Source organism: Pituophis catenifer, unplaced genomic scaffold, assembly GCF_029215685.1.
Source record: "Pituophis catenifer annectens isolate HBS135680 unplaced genomic scaffold, rPitCat1.0.hap2 SCAF_4, whole genome shotgun sequence".
Taxonomy (NCBI): domain Eukaryota; kingdom Metazoa; phylum Chordata; class Lepidosauria; order Squamata; family Colubridae; genus Pituophis; species Pituophis catenifer.
In genome coordinates, this window is record NW_027256884.1 from 100164033 (window position 1) to 100187998 (window position 23966).

A 23966-nucleotide genomic window follows, 5' to 3' on the forward strand; every position below is an offset into this window, starting at 1 on the left:
ATTTTTGTTTATAATCACACGTAAGTTCATTTTTTAACAAATCATGTTTCCTATTTACCTGCCTAATTTGTCAGTTTTCATGTAGTTTGTCACATTTTAAGCATGAACCTTTGGGATTCTGAGCCTCTGATGACCATGGAAAAATTAAATGTGTTCATGAGATGAATTAAATGTTATATTATAATTATGTTATAACAACTGAAAAGGAGCCAGTGTGATGAAGCGATTAAAATATTGGACAGATGCCAAAGACCCCCAAGTTTTAGTCTACTGTCTGCTATGGAAACTTGCAGAGTGATTTTGGGGTTGAGATTTTAAGCACTATATAAAGGTTGAGATAAAAATTTAACAAAAAACAAATTGGCAAATCCAGTTCCATTTGTATTGAACAATTCTACAATTGTTATATTGATGCCATTTTGGAGATCATCTCATCCAACCACCCACTCAGCACAGGATGCACTGAGTGCATCCAACATATGGTCACCCAGCCTGTTTGAAGGACTCGACACTTTGTGTGGCAATTTATTCTTCCTGCCCTCAAAACTCAACCAACTCCCTGGTAGGTTTAACCCACTGGTTTGACTCTATGGGGCAACTAGCCTAAATCTTCTCCCCTTTTTAAATGTAAATTTTAATTTGTTTTTAAATTGTGGGGTATTTTAAATTTGTTCAGCCTAATTATTTAATTCGTTTTTAACTTATTTTAAATTTTTGTATTTATGTGTTTTATCTTGTGGCTGTTCACCGCCCTGAGTCCTTCGGGAGAAGGACAGTATAGAAATTTAATAAAATAAATAAATAAAATAAATAAATAAACTGACAAAAGTCAGTTTCCTTCTTCTATGTGAAAACTATTTGAATATTGCTATCATGTCACCTCTCAATCATTCTTCTTAACCAATGTTTTTTCTTACCTTCTGCTTGCCTATCCTAAGATGCAGTTCGCTTCTTTCCCTGCTAATGATGATTAGCTGGGGCTCTATTTTATTTCTGAGAAAAAACAGGTGCAAAATAGGACTTAAAAATTCTGCCTTCTCACTGTCACCCATTACCAATTCGCCAATATCTTCTTGCAGTGGCCCTTTACTCTGTTTGCTTTGCCTTTATTTTCTTACACTGCACACATTATGCAGTTTATAATGAAGTTTCTCTCCTGTGGGCTCACATTCTGGAAATTCTTATAAGCCACTATGCCATAGAATGCTTCACTTTTATTTATAATTTCTTTTGATAATTATTGCAAACGTTTCAATCCATTTTCAACTGCTACACCTCTGAAAAACTGTGATATTAATACAAACATATATATATAATTCACCTGTTCATCCTGGATTATTTATGCATCTGTTTACACAAAAACATAGGTGCATAATAAAGTCAGTAAACAGAATTATTCTAATGTGTAAATACAGCTTGTTGATTTCTTCCTTTCTCTTTTTCTTGCAATCTCTTCGGCGCATAACCAAATGAAGCCCATTGTATTAGAATTAAAGGGCCTTAGGCACAAGCTTCCCCTTCCGATAGAAAAGTCTTACATTAAAATAACGAACTTAATTTCATAAATCGGTGACATCTTTCTTTCAGACCCATGAAGTCTGAAAAGAATCTGGCAATTTTATTAATAGCAAAGAAAGGTTTGATAGAAGAGAATATCTGTAGCTCAGGGTTGGACTGTAGGGGTCCTTGGTGCTCTCTGAGTTTGGTGGTTTTCTTGCAAATGTTTCATTAGAATGACATTTCATTCATCAAAGAAGAGATTGCACAAAACCAAATATCAGACATACTGCCAACAACAACAACAACAAAAGAACAAATTCATACATCATACTAATGTAATTTGTTGGGGTTTAGATTATTAGATTTAATTTAATTTAATTTAATTTAATTTATCGAATTTCTATGCCGCCCAACTCCCAAGGGACTCTGGGCGGTTTACAGCAAAAAATAATACAACAAAGAACATAGGAAAATTATTAAAAAAACATTTTTAAAACAAGATTGTGTGTGTTCAGACATTATGGTTGTAAACTCTGGTTTATAGATTAGAGCAATTAAATTTGTGAATCGTCAGCCTTTGAATTAGCTGTACAGTAATAAAGAAAGATCAGTCAAGATGATTCCACATGATCTAGATTACATGTTTAAAAAGTGTAATATATTCGGCATGAAAAAATAGTATTTTGTAATGCAGAAGAGCAGATAAATATTATTAATCTATTCTTACTCATTCCTTTTTCCCCATTATTCTATTTTATTTCTTGTATTAATTTTACTTCTTACCTTGTATTATTTAGGTAAATATATCTGAATTTTTAAAATGTTATTTGCATGTTCTGTTTTATTTTCTTTAAGAAAATAACTATTTTTTAAAAAAAGTTTATTGGTAAATATATTTTGAGAACTTAGCCAATTATGGTTTATTCAATAATCCCTGTTTATGTAAATGATAGATTGCGATAGTAAACCAACACTATCCATTCCACTTACCCTATGCATATCTTTAAGCTAATAAGAGCTATGCAGATCATATGCATGTACACAAATAAACACACAAAACACATTCAATAATCCAATTGAATTCAATAATCCAAGTTCTGATCAGTAGCAAACTCATTAATATTTAACATAGGGAGAAAAAGAGCCAAAAATTGGATAAGCAGACTTTACATACTAATCCTGTGTAACAGGTAAGATTTAATTTATGAAAGGAAATATGTCGTGGGATTTCATCTCCATGATCACAGAAAAGGCCTCTGGAAAAGACAGAAATAGAGGAAACAAACCTAATGGCTAAGTGGATTATCTCAAGTTATCTTGAGCAAAATTGTTCAACCTGCCCTTAATTTTTTGGGACGCTTCATATTTTTCCCAATTAATATTCCACTGAGTGGAGTACAAACTCACACTCAGTTTTTCTCAGTAACATTCTTTCTTTGTATGAAAATATATTGCAATTATATGTAGGTTTCTGGAAAAGGGAAATAATGCCATAGTCTTCTTCTACATTGTGCAGTTCTTAGGCAAGGAAAGCAATTATTCGGTTTCTGGTGTGAGTAACATGAAATCCATAATATAAAAGTTAGTTTATTATTGCTTTCAAGCAAACAATTTATAAAATACTTTTATAGAAAATAATCTTACCATTTCCACTGATCCATCTGTAGGATAATACAGAAGCTCATAGCGCCGAAAAAGTGAAGCATTTGGATCATACCATTCTGCAACGAAAGCAAATCTTTCCTCTTGGTTCTAGAAAACAAAAGTCAAAGGTATGGATTTTGTAACAATTCCAGAATAGACAATCTGTTCAGTATATCTTCCACTAGCACCTGATATAACAATACTGCTTAGTTATTTGCGGTAAAAGACATCAAGATTTGTCAACCTGGCACAAAAGTTGAAATTTAAAATAAGGAGCATTACTTTTTTAAGTGTTTCTCCAAACGTATGGATCATTTCACTATCTTCATTGACAACTATTACTATTCATGTACAACAGTACATACTAATCCTATCTGGACATCATAGTATAAAATCAAGGCAGCTGCCCATAAAATACATGTTTTATTAATTGTATACTGTATACAATTATCTTTTCAGATTTTTCTGAGAGTTCTAGAAAACTGTAGGAAATGCTGTAGGAAATGCATTTCCACAGATTTTCAAACAAACAAACAAAACATACATATTCATATGCATTTGCATATGCAGAGAGAGAGGGAGGGAGGGAGGGAGGGAGGGAGAGAGAGAGAGAGAGGGGGGGGGGGAGGGAGAGAGATGGTGGGGAGAGAATCCCATATATATATATTAGAGAGCTTCATACTCTCAGCTTCTCCAGACAATTTAAAATTCAGGGATTAATCAAATATTGTGCCTTTAAAAGTTCCGTATTCAAAAGCAGCTGATGACATACAAAGAGACAATTGTCAGCCAGTCATTTTTTAAAGCTCAAAAGAACACACAGTATGTATTATTTGTGGCTCACTGAAGACACAGCAGTTGCTAAGAGAGCTTTTCTATCCAAGAAGCAGCTTGTATACTTTTGCCACTGCTATAAAAAGGCAATAAGTCATTACCAACAGAGATTGAATGAAAGATTTTACATCTATTTACCACTAAAGACAGAAATGAATGGATTCAGTACTTATCACTAGCTGTCTGAAGGCTCACATTTTAAAACAATAGTTTAAATAATGGTCCCCAACCATTTTTGCACCAGGGACCAGTTCTGTGGAAGACAGTTTTTCCATGGACCGTACTGTAATTACTTTGCTTTATTTTATAAAATTGTATCATCCATTTATATCAGCTAATATTTGTCAATTGAAAACTAGCACTTTTTCTAAGCATAAATATCCAGGTAGGAGATAAAATAGAACAGGGAAGATTTTTTTTACCCATTTAGATGGGAGAATGTATAACTGAGGAAGAGTGTGGGGGTTGGGAATCCTAGGGAAGTTGAATATCTTCCTCTTTTATCAATTTCGGTATATTTCTAGATGTAGAGCTATTTGCATTCTGCAAAATATTTTTTTCAAGAACATGAGAACCAAGCTAAAACTGTACTGTATACATTTTGTCAATTCCAACATATGCCTTCCTCCAGAATAAAACATAGGCGAAGCAGGGATGAGCATGAGAGATAAATCCTTTCCTCAAACCATTTAAATACATAACCAAAAGTAAGGAAGATAACAATCAGCCCAGAGGAGCAGCTCCTAACCTTTTGGGCACCAGAGACTGATTCTGTGGAGAAGGGTTTTCCGCAGACTGGAGACGGCATGGTTTTGTGTGCTGCCTGCACCCCAAGAATGGGGCTTCGCTTGTTTGTGCCGCCCGGTTTCTGGTATGCTGGTGCATGGACTGAGGCTTGGGGACCACTGGCCCAAGCATATTCTCCCAGTACTAAGAAAAACAGCAAATACACCAAACAAAGCTCTAAACAAGGAATTTCAAAGAAGATCTATCCCAACCGAGAATGCCTCAGTAATGAAAGATCTGGAGGACAATAACACAGCTCAGAAACATGTCTTCCTCTTCCCATGTTAACAAACAGTATTAGATATTCCCCCACAGTCATCTTGTAGGGGAGATGGACAGCATAAAAATGTAATTAATAAATAAAAAAAAAACTAGGAAAGGAAAACCTCTTTCAAATGCCTAGAGAAGATGGAATTAAGGATGTAGTCCTGTATTTTGCAGATGGCAGGTTTAAAAAGTGTAAGGTAAAGGTCAAGGTTCCCGTTGCACATATGTGCTAGTTGTTCCCGAGTCTAGGGGGCGGTGCTCATCTCCATTTCAAAGCCAAAGAGCCAGCGCTGTCCGAAGATGTTTCTGTGGTCATGTGGCCAGCATGACTAAACGCCAAAGGCACACGGAATGCCCTCACCTTCCCACCAAAGGTGGTCCCTATTTTTTTATTTGCATTTTTTACGTGCTTTCGAACTGCTAGGTTGGCAGAAGCTGGGACAAGTAACAGGAGCTCACCCCATTATCCGGAACCGCTGAACTGCCGACCTTTCGATCAACAAGCTCAGCTTAGCCACTGAGCCACTGTGTCCCCCCCCTTTTTTTAAGTGAGGGACATTCAAAAGTAAGATTGCAATCTACTTGCTCTATGTAATGATAGCAATAAAATTAATTTCAAATAAGATAAAGAATATGATGCTAAAATGGTACACAGAAGCATCTTTTCAAGTTGTTGGAAAAAACAACAACATGAAAATCCATGAGAGGAAGGAGAACACTGCCTTCTCAGCACTACCATATTCTATGTGAAGAGCAAAGCAACCTATGACAAAGACTAAGGCACACTTTAAAACTTTTAAGGTAAAGGCAAGGTATAAATTGAAATTGTTGTTATATCACAGCTATTATGGTTACTGTTGATATTATTATTGCTGCTGCTATTATTTATTGCCATTATTACTCAGATATCAATGTAGATATCTTCAATAATGATGCTAGGCTCTATCTCTTGTCTGATAATTTACAGTAAAAATAATAAGTTGGCTTGCTGTAAAGCAAGGTATCAAACTCCAACATCTTTACAAGATTTTCAAAGAAAAATAACCAGCGGCAGCAGATCACTGATCTCTTTTGATAGCCTGAATACCTTCCCAGAAAAAAAGGCTATGGTAAGTGGATGTGAACGTCCTATAGAGGAGGGCAAAGCGAGCAACAAAAGCACAAGTACCATTCTGGTCCAGAATTTATAACTTGTCGTGACCCTCACTGGCTGCCAATTCATAAATGGAGAAGCTAACACTGACAATATTACAAATGTGCCCTCTAAGATTAGAAACCTCCGTTTCTATAATTCAGTTAGTAAAGAAAAAAGAGATTGCGAAGAGAATAAAATAAGCTCGTTTAAAAGTACGGTTCCAATTCACATGAAGGCTTATGAATAGAATCCATCTATTCTTTCTCCCTACAAACAACCATTTAACCAGCATCATCTATCAACTAATTGCCTACAGGTTGTTCTGTTAAATGATGATGGTGGTATATGATGGTTATCTTCCTTTGATAAATGCCGGGAAATTTTTACTGCTGGTAGACAAATAGAGTTTAAGTTGCACAAGCCTAAAAAGAACTAAATGTACAGAACCTACTATACATTATGGACTACTCCTTGTCATACTTTCTGTTCAATTTTTAACCTGCAAAGTTAACTACAGGTTCACCAAATGAGGTGACAAGTTTTTTCCCAGTTACTGCACTAAACTTCTAGAATGTTCTATCAAGGGACATCAGTCAAATTTAATTTTCCTACTTTTTTAAAATGTCGACTGGTGTTATTTCCTGCCGCTATGCCTTTTTTAAAAAGCCCATTGTTATATTGTTGATATTTTGTCTGTTTCCATTGCCATTTACGTACAGTAACTTTGAACTGTGAACAATAAGATAAATATTTTTAAATCAGGTAGTTGTAAAATACACACATAAATACAATTAGAACAATATAACTTTTACCTTTTCCTTCTCAGACTCCTCAAAATCGCTCATTCCTTGCCATTCAGTCAATTATTTAGACACAATCATAAAATTATGTGCCAAATGAGAATTTGTAAAAAATAGAACTAATTAGATTTTTTTTAAAAAAAAATACCATGATGTTTCAATAGCAGACATGAAATTCTATGCATAACAACAGTCCCATGTTATTAAATGGGAATCACTCAGTTATGTTTAAAACTGCATCCCTAAATTGTATCTTTAAATATTAAATGTGTGGTGATTATCAAAATAATATTATTTAGATTAAGTTGTACACAATGAGTTAGTTATAAAGTCCTAGAATACAATATTTAATATACTAATTAAAAAAAAACATTTATAGAACACAAACACTATGTAAACAATATTTACATTGACAGTGCTTAATCTTAATTCTAATTATTAAAGAGTAACTTTCTTGGAATATATAAATATCTTTAGGAGATCTAAAGTTCTTAATAGGCAGAATTGGAGGTGGGGGGAGAGACTTGTGGAGCTAAGCAGAGTTTCTTGCAATGTATTACCATTGCCAGAGAAAAGCTTTCCTTCTGGTTGAATATTTCTTACATTTAGAATGACAATAATATTTTAATTCTTATTCTTTCGGTATATTTCAATTCACGATTAAAAGGATGTAATACAGGATAAATCAATCAACCACATTCCAATAAGAAAAAATATTTTCAATCATTTAATTTGAATTTGTGATTCAAAGGCAGGAGGGGGGAGGGAGGGAGGGGAGGGAGAGAGAGAGATTTTTAAATTGGGGAACAATTAAAAAAAACCTGGTATGTTATCACAATTGTGTAAAAGAAAATTCTATGAAAAATAATTTGTAATATAGACTTCATAGTTGAATAGCAAGCGCACTATATCAAAGAAAAATGTTGAAGACTTTGCAAAGCCAGGAAGTCTATCAACTATATTTCCGTCTGAAGCAATCTGAAAAAACTTGATTCGATTTGAAAGCATGAACTTCCTTGAAATCAAATCATTCATTTGTAAGGGCCTAATGTACTTAACAATACATTACTTCATTTACCTCCATTTTTTCACAATAAAATTGCATTCAAAGCAATTTACTATCAGAATATTTTTTTAAAATTCCCATATCAAGGCAACTATGCCACAAAGCCTGATAAACTGAATACATATCCTTGAACTCCAATTAAAAACAAACGGGAAGCTGTTATGTTAAAGGCTCTGTGCTACACTCATTTAATTAATTACAAGTAGTTCTTTATTTAAACCAGTGTTTCTCAACCTTGGCCGCTGGACAATGTGTGGACTTCAACTTCCATTGAATTCTGAGAGTTGAAGTCCGCACATCGTCCAGCGGCCAAGGTTGAGAAACACTGACTTAAACTATTCACTTAGTGACCAGTCAAATTTACAAAGGAACTGAAAAAATTGAATTACAACCAGTCCTTGCACTTATGACCGTTGCAGCATCTCCACAGTCACTTCATCAAAATTTGGGCACTTGGCAATTAGTATGTATTTCCTATGGTTGCAGTGTCCCATTGTCACATGATCACCATTTGCAATCTTTCCAGACAGCTTCTGGCAAACAAAGTCAATGGGAGAATCCGGATTTGCTTAATGACCACATGATTCATTTAACAAATTAGTTATTCACTTAACCCTGTGCTCAGTCATTCAAGCCCTAGTCAACTCACGTTTGGACTACTGCAATGCACTCTACGTGGGATTACCCTTGAAGAGCATTCAGAAGCTACAGCTGGTATAGAGTGTGGCAGTGCAGGCAGTTCTTAGGACTGCCAGAGTGGCCCATGTTACACTGCTCCGCCAGCTGCACATGTTGCTGGTTTGCTTCCAGCCGCAATTCAAGGTGTTGGTTATTACCTTTAAACCAGGGGTGAAATCCAAAAATTTTCCCTACCGGTTCTGTGGGCGTGGCTTGGTGGGCGTGGCAGGGGAAGGATACTGCAAAATCTCCATTTCCACCCCACTCTGGGGCCAGCCAGAAGTGTTATTTGCCAGTTCTCTGAACTACTCAAATTTTCCACTACTGGTTCTTCAGAACCTATTAGAACCTGCTGGATTTTACCCCTGCTTTAAACCCTGCAAGGCAAGGATCCAGGTTAGTTGAGGAACCATCTCAACCGGATGATACTGATCTACCCCACCTGTGATATCAGAGAGGCATATTGCAGATCCTGCCAGTCAAGGAATTTCAGCTGCGGGACCCAGAAGAAGCGCTCTCTCTGCTGTGGCTGCCTTTTGGAATACGGCTAGCCCTTGACTTACAACCACAAGGAAGCCCAACATTAAATGAATCTGGCTTCCCTATTGTCTTTGCTTGTCAGAAAGAGCAAAAATTGATCCCATGACCCTGGAACAATGCAACCGTCATAAATATGAACCGGTTGCCAAGCATTTTAATTTTGTTCACATGACCATGGGGATGCAACAATCATAATTGTGAAAAATGGTCATAAGTCACTTTTTTCAGTGCCGATGTAACTTTGAACAGTCACTAACTGAACTATTTAAGTCAAGGAGTACCTGTACCTTACCCCCTGAGATAAGATCACCTCCCACCCTTCTGATCTTCCCCAATAGCCTTAAGATCTAACTCTGCCAGATGGCTTGGGCCCCCAACAGGAAAGTATCACACTGGAGATGGTTAATTAATTAAGAACCAATCCATCTCCCACCCATCCAGTTCCCTCCTTCCCCATCTTAAAACTATGATTTTATTTGATAATTACTTTCATTTTATTGTGTTAGGAATATTTATCTCTGTTGATTTTAATGTTTTTTAGGTTGTGAGCCACCCAGATTCGCTTCAAAATGAATTGATACCATCGACCATGGTATCATGCTGCACCGGTTGGAAGAGTTGGGGGTGGGAGGCACCGTACTAAGGTGGTTCTCCTCCTTTCTCTCTGATCGGTCGCAGTCTGTGTTGACAGGGGGGCAGAGGTCGACCCCGAGGCCCCTTATATGTGGGGTGCCGCAGGGATCGGTCCTCTCGCCCCTTTTGTTCAACATTTATGTAAAGCCGTTGGGTGAGATCATCTGTGGTTTTGGGGTGAAGTACCATCAGTACGCTGACAACACCCAGCTGTACATCTCCACCCCGGACCACCCCAACGATGCCCTTGAAGTGATGTCCCAGTGCCTGGAGGCCGTACGGATCTGGATGGGGAGGAACAGGCTCAGGCTCAACCCATCCAAGACCGAGTGGCTGTGGTTTCCGACGTCCCGATATAGTCAGCTGGTGCCATCGCTGACTATTGGGGGCGAATCATTGGCCCCCACGAATAGGGCTCGCAATTTGGGCGTCCTCCTGGATTCACGGCCGTCTTTAGAAGAGCATTTGACGGCCATGACCAGGAGGATTTTTCATCAGGTTCGCCTGATCCGCCAGTTGCGTCTCTTTCTAGATCGGGACTCCCTACACACAGTCACTCATGCCCTCGTTACCTCTCGGCTGGACTATTGCAATGCTCTCTACATGGGGCTCCCCTTGAGGTGCACTCGGGGGCTCCAACTGGCGCAGAGTGCGGCCGCGCGGGTGGTTATGGGAGCGACGTGGAGTTCCCATGTAACACCTCTCCTGCGCGAGCTGCACTGGCTCCTGGTGGTCTTCCGGGTGCGCTTCAAGTTTCTGGTTATCACCTTTAAAGCGCTCCATGGCTTAGGACCTGGTTATTTACGGGACCGCCTGCTACCACCAATAGCCTCCCACCGGCCAGTACGCTCCCATAGAGAGGGGCTCCTCCAGGTGCCGTCGGCCAAACAATGTCAGCTGTCGGCCCCTAGGGAGAGAGCCTTCTCTGTGGGGGCACCTACGATCTGGAACGAGCCCCCCCCCCCGGAGATACGGAGGATCCCGGATCTGCGCACCTTCCGCCGCGCACTTAAGACTCTTCTATTTCATCAAGCCGGCCTGGCCTAAACCTTCCCCCTTTTAAAAGTGGAAATTTTAAATTTGTTTAATTATAGGGTAAGGCGTTTTAAATTGGGGAGCCATTTTGGATTTAATTTTTTTTTTAAATGTATTTTAATGTTTATATTATATGTTTTTTAATCTTGGCTGTTCACCGCCCCGAGTCCTTCGGGAGAGGGGGCGGTATAAAAATTTAATAAATAAATAAATAAATAAATAAATAAATAAATAAATAAATAAATAAATAAATAAATAAATAAATAAATAAAATTGGGCAGCAAATTAATTTAAATAAATAAATAAACCAACAACTATGGCAAAAAAAAGATTATAAAATCAGGCATGAGACTCACTTATCAACAACCTTGCTTAGCAATGGAAATTCTGGTCCCACTTATCATCCATCGTAAGTTGAGGACTACAGCATTGATTTTACTATTTATATTCCATCCCCTTCCGTTCCAAGTATTGTATAGTTTCCATATTTTCAGGAATGGTTAAAGAAAAATCAAGCTGGAGAAAAACAGAAACAGTACAAAAATGAGGAAAAAAATAACTAATGATGGATAAAAATCAAGCCCAGTGTAATTAATTAAAAGCCGTTATGAACAAAAAAGGCCTGCAAGTTAAGATCTGAATGAAGTCAATGTAGCATATATAAAATGCACAAATGAGCCTTGAACTCAGTGTCCGAGTTCCCAATTGACACTCAGCCAACTACGCCACAATCATTTTCTACATCTAATACTTTTCTAAACGTAAGAAAAGTACTACAGTTGGGTTCTCCTGGAACTGCAATAAGGGTGAAAAGTGACCTTCAGCCAGCTGATACCAGCGTGTGTCAGTGCCGAAGAATTTGAAAGGCGGTTCCAAAGAGCACACATTTTGCACTTACCTTGAACATTCTGAGAATATCATGGCCTATTAAAAATTTATTGCCTTGCTACAAAGAAGGAAAAAGAGTTCAGCCAATCCCCTTCTCATTCACTACTGGGAACATTCTGAGCCAGCATTCATTGTGTACTACAGTTTAACCAAACAGGCTCCTGATCAGTCTGTCATTAAAATTAAATGCTTCTTTTTACCTTGGATTGCGTAAAATATTAACTCTTGGGCAATTCAGCTGAACGCCAGATTTCACTTACCACAATGTTTGATGGCATGCCCGTAAAACTATTATCATAAAGACACATAATCAGGTTAATATTGGAACAGGGGTGTGTTGGTTTTTCTAACTTATCTAATATCTTTAGTAAAGAATTATGTAACAAAAAAGAAAAGGAAAAATGGGGAGGGCAGGCAAGAACAAAGATGATTTCAACTGGAATTCATAAGCTAGTTCTGGAACCAAGTACAACGTGCGCTTACAATAGTGTAGTTAGGCTTCTAGTTGTATATTCCTTGACAGGAGTAAATTCCAATGAACTAAATGGGGTTTACATTGAATAGACTTGTAAAGATTAGCATTGTAAATCTTTTTAATTCAGATTGACTAATCAAATTAGTGATGCAAATAATCCCATTGTATAGCGTTATTACCTTTCTACTAAAGCTTAAGCTGAATCACAATCCAATTCAGATGGCCAAAGGATGAAGGAATGTCTATTTCTTTTCAATAGCACATTGATATATAATGTGCTATGTATAATGCTACCTATGAAGCACATGTTTAGAACACATCTTTAGAACTGCATGTGTAAGGTGGCTGCCTAAACAGAATATTAGTGTACACAGAAGATCCAGTTCTCCAATTTGTTCTGTTTAAAATCCAGTGGCAGAGACACAGTGAAACCATAGCAAACAATCTTGAATTGCAGGCAGTGGTGGGATTCAAATAATTTAACAACCGGTTCTCTGCCCTAATGACCAGCTGGGTAGGCGTGGCTCAGTGGTCATGTGATCGTGTGGGTCTGGCCAACTCAATGTCACTCACGTCGATGGGTGAGTGTTTGTAACACCTTACTGTTACAATGTAATAAGAGTTAACCAGAGAGGCAGTTTCTATAAGCAGGGCAATAAAGATTAGGCTAGAAACACCACCAGAATGTTTCCTTCCTGCCTTCCTTACAGGATTAGCCCTGTAAAGTGGAAAAAACAAAATAAAATTTCTTCCAACAACAGGTTCTCCGAACTGCTTAGAAAGTTAACAACCGGTTCTCCCAAATAGGTGCGAACTGGCTGAATCCCACCACTGATTGCAGGTATTGGCAATCTTTTAGTGTCAAAGGACAAAACTGAAATTTTATGAGTATATAATGGTCTCAATTGAAAATGATTTAACAAAATGGCTACATTGCAGACATGGACTTTCAAAAAAATACTTTCTAAAAAGCAAACTGATGAGATTATTTTCTGCCATCTCCTCTAGTTCCTACCTTGTCTTTTTGCCATGTCTCTTCCATCACAGTTTATCTTTCCCCTTTTTTCTGGAAGAGGAGTTTATTTCCAAACAAAGCCCTGGGCTGCAGCCCTCCCATTTCTTTCTCCTAAGAATTGCTGTAAAAGCCTATATAAGGCAAAGAAGAATTCTTAGAAGAAAGTATGAACTATAAAAAAAAGCACAAAAAATATATAAAATTAAAATCGGGTTCTACAGGAAGCCTAGCAGACACCAAGAGAATGATGTTGAATATATTGATGTCCCCAGGCACCATACGTTCTGTTTTTCAATTGTAGCCTACGATGGTTTGCAAATTTGTCAGTCACAGCAGTCTTACTCATCCTTAGCTTACCTAATTCTTTTAACTGTAGATGTCTGAGACTGAACTTATAAACATTTACAGGTAGACCTCGACTTACAACAGTTCATTTAGTGACCATTCGAAATTACAACAGCACTGAAAAAAGCGATTTATGACCATTTTTCAGAGTTATAACCATTGCAGCATCCCCAGGGTCATGTGATCAAAATTCAGATGCTTGGCAACTGACTCATATATTTATGAGGGCTGCGGAGTCTTGGGCTCAAGTTATCACCTTTTGCGACCTTCTACAAGCAATGCGAATGCTTGTAGATGCAATGAGGAAGCCAGATGCACTTAAAAACCATGTGACTATCTTAACAACTGCAGTGGTTCACTTAACAACTGTGGCAAGAAAGCTTGTAAATGGGGCAAAATTTACTTAGCAACTGGCTCACTGAGCAAACATAAATTTTGGGCTCAATTGCAGCCATAAATCGAGGACTACCTGGGTAGGCAAAATACATGTTATCAAAGCAAGTAAAAAATGAATATGGCCTTTTGGACAGAGAACACTGTAGTAAAAATACATAAACCTATGCTTATTAACCTAGGTGTTAATAGGTGATTAACATCATCATCATTGGCATTCTTCAGTCTCAAGAGACTATGGTATTGTGCTCTGGAAAGAGGTCCTAAAACAGCATCTAGTGTGACTAAAAAGGCCAATTCGAGAGTGGCAATCCCTTCCACACTGAGGGCAGATACATTCTGTCCCCTGCCCAGCCCCCAGATTTCGCTGGTTCCAGGACTGTCTCTTTGCCTCAGTCTGCCAAATAAGTGTCTCTTCAAATTGGAGAAGGCCATGCTGCGTCTTTAGCCTCCAAGCTGAACGATCGGAGGTCAAGATTTCCCAGTTGTTAATGTCCATTCCCAGGACCTTTAGGTCCCTCTTGCAGATATCCTTATATCGCAGCTGTGATCTCCCTCTGAGGCGCCTTCCCTGCACTAATTCTTCATACAGGCTGGGGCATGTTGTGAGAATGGCTGATGGTCAGATTCCGAAAGATTAATACAAAAAATAAGCATAAACACAATACAGTAAAATAAAGTCTTCATATAGTATGGCCCAAGGATTATAGAGGGTAGTGCATCCAACTTGGCTTAAAATACTGATTAAATACAGTTGGAAGTTCAATAATAATAATTGTATTATTATACATGATGCTACATTATAACAATAATAGTATAGCACACTTAGTGAAAAATCTGTTAAATCACTGGAATTACATTTTCATAGCAGGTCGGCTGCTCTATATTTCAACATAATTATTTTTTTACAACAGTTTCAAAATCTCTAGAGTAAGAGCTATTTACAAATGATTCAAGTTAATATTCTTGTCAAAATAAACCCTAATTAAATGCTGGCAATTTATGCACTTTAAAGAGTGCAGAAACCAGTAGAGAGATATCTTTGGCAAGTAAATAGCTCCACCTAGTGTTCCAAAAAGAACTGATTTTATATTTAATCCTAATGCAATTAGCGAATGTCATTACTGTATTTATAGTCTGCTTACCTCTTTACTTGGAAACAAATCCCACTACATTCAGTGGGCTAATTGGTAGGCCATGAAAAGCATTTCAGCCTAAAATTTGAGCCCATAATTTTTAGATGTGTCCATATATTTTCAGACCTACCGGCTTATTTAAAGTATTGAGTGATAAAGGAAAAATATTTTTTTTTAATAAATATTATTTAGTTGAATGTTTCTACTGTAAGTTTTTCCACAAACTTGCTCTGAAAATGCTGAAGGAGAATCCAATCTATTTTTAACTGCAGAGAATACCAACATTATCAATTGCTTTTTTCATTGATGATACCCTTTTATTGATTACTCATACTCTTCTTTTTATTAAAAAAAAATTGGTTAAACATAACTCTGTATTTGGGGAATTATGGACCACTGCCAAGGCTGTTTACATCATGAAAATTTAATTAGAGATGTAAAGAAGTTTATAATTTAAAAACTGTACTTAAAAATATCTCTCCAAAAAAAATTGGAAGAATGTTCATTACCACTTTCATATAATTATTTGAGTTTAAACAAAGGTCACAAAACCCAAAATGAAATAAGAGACCAGCTTTAAGTAGTCAGCTAGCAATACTTTATAACAGGTGATTTCAAATGCTGAAGGGCTGTGACCCACAAATATAATGAATCTGTGTGAATAAAACTGATGAATTGGCACACTGCACTCTGACAGGGCTGCCATTATCTTTGCTCATCCAGGCAGAAAATGAACACTGTCTGGTAGTGATCTGTAGAAGGCTAGCTCAGGAGCCTGCCACATAAAGAACAGAGAGGGAGGCATGCTTAAGTGGCACAAGGAGAGTTTGATTAAACTGGCAACGAACAAGTCCCTATGCAGACTTTGTCCCTTGGCAAAGCAGTGGAAGGAGGAGCAACCTTGCCACCTAGTGACATTCCTCTAATGAACAGCACTTCCCATCCAAAAGACCTACATACCCACTCCCACAGATCCTAACTGAGAATTCCTAGGAGTCCAATTTCTCCTGCCTCAAGGGATAGCCCTTCCCATTCCCACTGCACTACCATTCCATTAATCTTGCAAAGAGTTGGCAGTCAAAGCCTAGATAACCAAATAGCTGTTCCATATGGGCCTCCAGGGCAATGCAACCTGCTATAGACAAGGTTGGAAGCTTTATTTTTACAGTAGCAGCAGTCAAATATCTCAGTGTAGGGAGCCCTGGAAAGTCTCTGTGGAACTCAGAAACAGATTAGAGTTGGCGTTGAGTCATTGCATGTACACAAAAAAGGGGGAGCTCCTGTTCCTAGATTTTATATACAGACCAGTGTAGAATCAATAATTCAGTGAGGCCTACCCACATTCAGGCAGAATCAGTGCAACCCCCTTGTCCCCAAATGTTGTTGGACTCCAATTTCATCATCTGTGACTACTGACTTGGGGCAGATAAAAGCAAAGCATCATTTGCCTATTGTATAAATGACATTTTAGCACTATTAGAGCCAGCTTGGTCTAGTAGTGGTTAAGGCACCAGCCTAAAAACCAGGAGACCGTGAGCTCTAGTCCTGCCTCAGCCATGAAAGTCAGCTGGGTGACCCTGGGCCAGTCATTCTCTCTCAGCCAACTTACCACACAGGGTTGTTGTTATGGGGAAAATAGGAGGAAGATGTGCTGAATATGTTCATTGCCTTGAGTTATTCTTTTAAAAAAACAAAAAGGCAGAATATAAATAAATAAATTATATACTTCTGTTATATAATTTATTCTCCCCAGCCCTATTCTCAGACACTGCCAGAAAAAGACAACTGCAAGCTTTTTTACCTAATTTTAAACTAATCCTCCTAGACTGGGTGTCAGCCGCATGCGGCTCTTTGGGCCCTCTGCTATGGCTCCCTGTCAAGTGATCCCACCACTGGCTGGCTCCACCCCTCGCCCTCCCCTCCCAGTCACTCCTCGCCTAGCCTGAGAAGGTAAGGGTGACGGCGGGGGATGGAGAAGCAGCTGGGGCAGAGACAGAGAGATACAGAGGGAGGGAGGGAGGGAGGGAGAGAGATGTCAAAAGGGTTTTGTGGTTCCTGGTGCTTTTTAACAACTGGTTCTCTGCCCTAATGACCGGCTGGGTAGGCATGGCTAGGGGATCATGTGACTGGTGGAAATGAATGACATCAAGTTGGCCACACCCACCCATGTTTTGTGGTTCACCATGTTTTCTTTTCTGTGGGAAACAGGTCCAAATGGCTCTTTGAGTATTTAAGGTTGCAGACCCCTGTCCTAGACTCGTAATTCCTGTTCAATGAGCAGTGGCAGCTATGTAAAGGAAGGCCTAGCAACCCTATTGGTTGCACTAGTTGTGCCCTTTCCTAATCTGGGAGGCCTTTCAATCATTCATCTCATAGTTTAACTGTTGCAACATGCTCTATCTAGAGTTGACTTTGAAGACCACCTGAAAACTTCAAATGGTTCAAAATGCAGCAGTATGGGCAATAATAGGCATCCCTGATAAATTATGCCGGTTAACAGAATGCTGCTGAGTACAATTCAAGGAACTGATTATGAACTATAAAGCCTACATACATGGCATAGGCCCATATTATCTGAGGGACCGTCTATCTCAGTGGTCCCCAACCTTTTTATCGCCGTGGACCAATCAGCCTTTGATAATTTTACCGTGGCCCGCTGAGCGCGCGCAGGGGTGGGGGCTTTGGGCCACACGTGCGTACCTGCGCGGGGCTCTCTTCCCTGGAGCCTTTGCGCACGGCCCAGGAGCTTTTGTGCACGGCCCAGGAGCCTTTGCGCTGCAGCGTTCATGTCCCCTGGCCGCTGCACGGCCCAGTGCCAGGTACTCCACAGCCCGGCACCGGTCCGCAGACCGGGGGTTGGGGACCACTGGTCTATCTTCTGTAGTGTCTTCCCAGCAGGTAAAAGCCAATAGGGTTGGTTCAGCCTGGTCCTTTCAATTGAACAGTGTCAAGTATCAGACTCAGGAAGCATGCCAGCCTTCTAGAAAGTGGTACCACCAGAGATCCATTTGGCTTCCATTCTGGTGCATTCCAGAAATCCTTAAAGAAATGGCTGTTCTCCCAGGCCATGTGGTAAGTTTGCAGGACTCCCTGTTGAATATGTTTATCAGTGTGGGTTTTGTTAAGCTGATCCTGACACCTTGTTCTTTATTTCCTTTTCTTTTTAATTCATTTCCTATACTTTCTACCTGTTTGGTTTTATTGCTACCTAGACACAGTTGGGTGGTGCCTAAATTGAGTAAATAAATAATCCTGTTGTTTTTTAAAAATAAACTCAATGGAATGTTGGGAAGAAACGATATAAAGTGATGCAGGACTCTGTTCATCAGTTTCATTACCAAGGTAATTGTTTGCAAACTGAATCACATTTTCCAACATTGAAAAGCCAGTAAAATAAGTAATTTTTATTTTTGCAGATGGTCAGAATTCACACCATTATCAACTTCTTCATTGTAAGCACCTTTACTTCCCCATTATGTTGTCCAAAGCAGAGCTACTTTTAAAGGATTGCAAAGAATTCCATGCTACATGGTTTCCTTAGCTTTTATTCCTTCCAACAGGAAGGAGGGAGGGAGGGAGGGAGGGAAAGCCCTCAATACATCCTAATGGCAAGGCAGCCAAGTAGCAGCATGAAATATTACTGACACCCCTACTCTAAAACCTGTGCCATGATGCAGCAACCCTGTGCTACCCTATGTATACAAGAGGTAAAAATGTACAGATGCACCAAGGGAGAGCAGAAATATACTGCAATTTGCTGAAATGAGGAATGGAAGTTTGCAAAATATTGTCAGAATATCTGTATACATTTGGATCAGATAAATAGGTAGCAACTTCTCCTTTGCATCAAGAGGAGGTTAAAAAAAGAATCAGAAGAAACAAAGAAGACCTGCATGTACTGAAAGTTGAAGAACTACAAGCAGGCCTGACAAACAGGTGGCCCGCGGGCTGGAAATGTTATGCCCAGGCCATGCCCACCCCGGCTCCACAAAGGCAAAAAGTGTTGTGATATGTCACAATACGTGCGATCGAGTTTGACATCTGTGACATACCCAGTTTTTAAGATGCTGTAACCTAAGCATGTTCCTTTAAATCAATTTAAAGAATGCAACCCTTGGATACCAGTTTTCTTAACTGAAAGCAACTGTCATGGGACTAACTCTTAAAAAGAGCCTTGGTGGCTCAGCAGACTAAAGTGCTATTAAGTAGCACCAGCTGCCTGCAATTACTGCAAGTTCAAATCTCACCAGGCTCAAGGTTGACTCAGCCTTCCATCCTTCCAAGGTAGGTAAACTGAGGACCCAGATTGTGGGGGCAATAAGCTGACTTTGTATAAAAAAGAACACCACTTAGGGGGGGCCAAAAGCCCTACTAAGCAGGTATATACAAAAGTATGAAGGCTATTGCTTAACGCATTGTAAGCTGCCCTGAGTCTCCGGAGAAGGGTGGCATATAAATCGAACCAATCAATCAATCAATCAATCAATCAATCAATCAATCAATAAATTTACACAGAGAAAATACATGTCTTCCCTTCTCAGTAAGTCAAATACAAATACATGAAGCAAATACACAAGAATCTGCCCTGATCACAGCTCAGAAACACACACATATACAGGCAACAATAATGCATATAACCTGGGCAGGAAAATCACTACACAGAAGAAAACATGGAACCTCTTATGATTACTGGTAGTATGGGAATTGGAAACAATGCACAAAGCTATGCTTGTATATTCAGTTCAAACATAAGAACTCAAGAATTGTTTGTTAAGAAGCTATACATTCATCTCCTAATCCTTTGTTGCCCTCTTTGCATTCTTAGGTTCCTACATTTTTACAGATGCATTCAGATTACAACTATTTATTCATCAGTCAAATGTATATGGCTGTCCATCTTATGGAAAGTGACTCTGGTATACATATAAAAATCCAATAAAACAGTATTATATAAAATAATCATCTAAAATCATTAAATATGATTCAAAAACTCAGGAGTAAGGAGGCTAACTTCATCTCTAGTGGAGGAAAAGATTCCACAATGTAGCAAAAAAGGACGATTTTGTATGTACAGTAACATTAGAGTACAATATAGCATTACATGCCTAGGTTTTTGGCATACATATAGTAAACTATCCCATCCCCAACTACAGTTTACACTAGGCCAAGGGTCAGCAACCTGCGGCTCTGGAGCAGCATGTGGCTCTTTCACCCCCTGCTGCGGCTGTCACTCAAAATATGTGTCATAACCGCCAATGTGCAACACCTGCCGTCACGCGAGTTTATTGAGCTTTTCAACCCCCGATAGGCCAACCATGGATAAATCCAAGGGAAAAAAAGTTTCAGAAGAAAACAGAACATTTAATTCAACTACATATGCTAGTTTTCTGGCCGCTCAAGAAATAGTCAGGCACAGGAATGGTTTTGTGGCTCCCGGTGTTTTCTTTTCTGTGGGAAACTGGTCCAAATGGCTCTTTCAGTGTTTAAGGTGCAGACCCCTGCACTAGGCATAAAACTGCAAGAATAGATATTATGGGATTAGAAGCAGAATACTGTGTGTTTAGGTATTCTTCTCAGCTTCTGACTAGATTCAAATTCCATAAAAAGTTCAGGAATTCAGCATTTCTATAAAACTTTAAAGGACATATTTAGCATGAGATAAAATGTTTGTCTTTTTCATATTGCTTTTTCTGCTTGTTTTATACGTTATCCATTATATAATTATAATTCAGGTTCAAATGCATTTCTTCATAGAAACAAGACTTTGCAGCAGGTCGTATCATTATAGCAATAATACTTACCTACATAAAGGGGTTTTTTTTGGTTTTGGGCTGACTCACACATCTTCTCTGAAATCTTTTCTTTTTAAACAAAGTGAAAGGCTACTTTTCCCTACTGTTTTTTCTACAAATGTTGCAATGTTGGGGATTTTAGCCAGAGTTATTACTGCAGTAAGAAAAATGTTTTAAAGATTTTAGGTAAAACAGGTGAAAGAGATAAAAATACATTGTTAGCACTGTTGGGCCAAGAAAGGATTCTAAGAAAAAAGGAGTTTGGCACAAAGGATTATAGAACCAATTAAAGTAGAACTATAGAAGCTTAAGTAAATACATACAAAGCAGCTCAGAAAAATTAAGTAAAAGATAATTAGCGGGAGTAGTGGGGAAAATGTATGTTGCCCTATTTATGCATAGCAAATTTAAATCCCACTGTATTCAACATAATTGTTCTAAATGTATTAATATGCATAAAATTGCAGTCAAACAGAATCTTAATTAGCTAGATTCAAATTCTGCTTACTGTATTCAGAAATAAATCACTGGTTTTACAGTTGTATGGTTTTACATCTATAATTTCCGCTTCACAACTACAATTTCTGAGACATGCTTTATAGGCCTTTGCTTCTATGGCTGCATATAAAATACTACAACGTCCAGCAAATCTACAAAGTACAGGAACAGGCCATACAATCTGAATTTATTGAGATAAAATCACTCCAAAATTGGGTTTGTTCAACACATTATGCCCAAACTATACAAACCACATAATGGCTTAACATGCTGTGTAAACCAGAGCATAAGTTCCAGCCAACACCAGCCTGAATTCTTAATTCTTTACTGCTTTTTTTTCCATCTTGCCTTCCCCTTCCTGCATGGAGGGGACTTCATATTTCTTCAAGCTAGCAGGCATCATTTTTCTAAATCTAAATAAAACCTTGGCTCATTAGGATACCATGAAGATAACCTGTAACAGTTTAGTAACTATAACAACTCATCCCAAGTTTTTTCACACATTTATCTAAGAAACTCTGGTCTTCCCTGATTACTGGGCATGCTGGCAAGAGTTGATATAGTGAAAAGGATGGAAAACATATCAAATTAAGAGCAGAATGAGTTAACTTGAAACATCATTTAACTATAAATAACACTGAATGGTTGTAGCCTACTACTTTCTAAGCCCAGCCTATCTCTCAAGGTTACAATAAAAATAAAATATGTAAAACTATAGATGCTATGTATGGCTTCTTTGAAGAAAGATGGATTATAACTGCAGTCTCATTACATAAATAATTGTTCATTTTTCCCAATATGTTCTTTATTACAAAAGACCATTCTTTGCAATATTTCAGAAAGTTGTTCTTTGGATTTATTTTCCTTTTGAATTTTCCTTTGCAAAGCAAAGTTATAACATTTTTTTTCTCCTTATCTCAGATTTGCCCCATTTTAGATTTGCCCTTTATTTTTTTCCAAGAAAATATGGTCACTGTACTATCAACAAAACCTTAACAAACCTTAATAAACTTATGTACACTGAGAGCATATACACCAAAGACAAATTCCTTGTGTGTCCAATCGCACTTGGCCAATAAAGAATCTATTCTATTCTATTCTATTCTATTCTATTCTATTCTATTCTATTCTATTCTATTCTATTCTATTCTATTCTATTCTATTCTATTCTATTCTATTCTACTCTACTCTACTCTACTCTACTCTACTCTACTCTAATTTCTACTATACTCTACTCTACATTCTATTCTACTCTACTTTCTATTCTATTCTATTCTACCCTAATTTCTATTCTATTCTATTCTACTCTATTCTAATTTCTATTCTATTCTACTCTACTCTACTCTAATTTCTATTCTATTCTATTCTACTCTACTCTAATTTCTATTCTACTCTATTCTACTCTACTCTACTCTACTCTACTCTACTCTACTCTACTCTACTCTAATTTCTATTCTATTCTATTCTATTCTGTCATTGAGCTACACAGGACATACTAACACTGATGATGTTACCTAGTTTGGGTAATGAAACGTCTGCAAGAAAACCAGCAAGCTCCGAGAGCACCAAGGACCCTTCATTTCAACCCTGAGCTACACAATATTCTTCTTTATTGGCGGAAGAGGACATGTTATCAAGGGCCCACGTTTCTTTTCATGGGGATGCTTCGCAGGGGTCGTTGCCTCCCACCCCTAAACGACTTTTTATGCTCCGGCATCACGGGAGTCTCTTCCCCGCCGGAGATCTCCTTCCCCAGCGCGGACAGCCCACTTCCACTCACCATGGTCCAGCCACCTCCGCCTTCCCGACCGCGATCGCCACTTCACCGTTGGAGCGCTCGCAAAGCAGGAGAAAAAAAAAACTAGCGACCAGCGACACACGATATCCAACCCAAGCCGCTTCTTAGCAACCGAGGCCACGCCTTCTCTTGTTCTGCGGCTTAAACGTCCGGTTTAAAAAAAAAAAAAACACCACCAAGCCGCCTTGAATTCCTATTGGTTGGGAGTAGTATCATTCACTCTCGTGACAGCAGTCCCGTGTTAGAGTAATAGGTCCTGGAGTTTTGTCACTGGAAAAAAGGAGACCGGAAATTCCCGCGGGCCTGCGCAAGGATGAATGTGGCTAAGGGCACGTCATGATTACTTTTCTGTACAAGAACGTAGAGATAGGAATGTAGAAGTCACAGCGTTCATGAACTTTCAAGTCAACAGTGGTGCTTTTTTTTTTTTAGTTCCGCCGCAGACGCCAACCGCTAATAGACTTTATTATAGATTGTAAGGAGACCTGTGGACTTCAACTCCCAGAATTCCTCAGCCACACAAGCTGTATCTGGTAATGATTTCATATAGCTAACAAAGAGTCGTATGATTTTTCTAGTCTGAAACTTTTGCCGGTGTTTTGATTGGTTAGTCTCTCAACTAAAGCTTGGGGGAAAAAAAGTTGAAATTAAGGTCAGAAGTTGCACGATTTGGGCGAATCTACTATTCTACCTCTATAGACGGAAGGG

General features: G+C 38.5%; 1 protein-coding gene across 2 annotated transcripts in view; it reads right to left on the minus strand.

Moving 5' to 3' along the window:
- The window catches only part of NME7 (NME/NM23 family member 7), a 72354-nt gene extending 48821 nt beyond the window's left edge, over window positions 1-23533 (minus strand). The window contains exons 1-2 of one of the 2 annotated variants that reach the window (XM_070942755.1): window positions 23241-23533; window positions 3145-3252 (exon numbers count right to left, since the gene is read on the minus strand). In XM_070942755.1, coding sequence (XP_070798856.1) covers window positions 3145-3252; window positions 23241-23243 — 111 coding nt within the window. In that variant the 5' untranslated portion in view covers window positions 23244-23533. Of the gene's footprint in view, window positions 1-3144; window positions 3253-11274; window positions 11316-23240 lie in introns of those variants that run through there. The other variant, XM_070942756.1, reaches the window with a different exon arrangement.
- Between the last annotated feature and the right edge of the window lie 433 nt (window positions 23534-23966).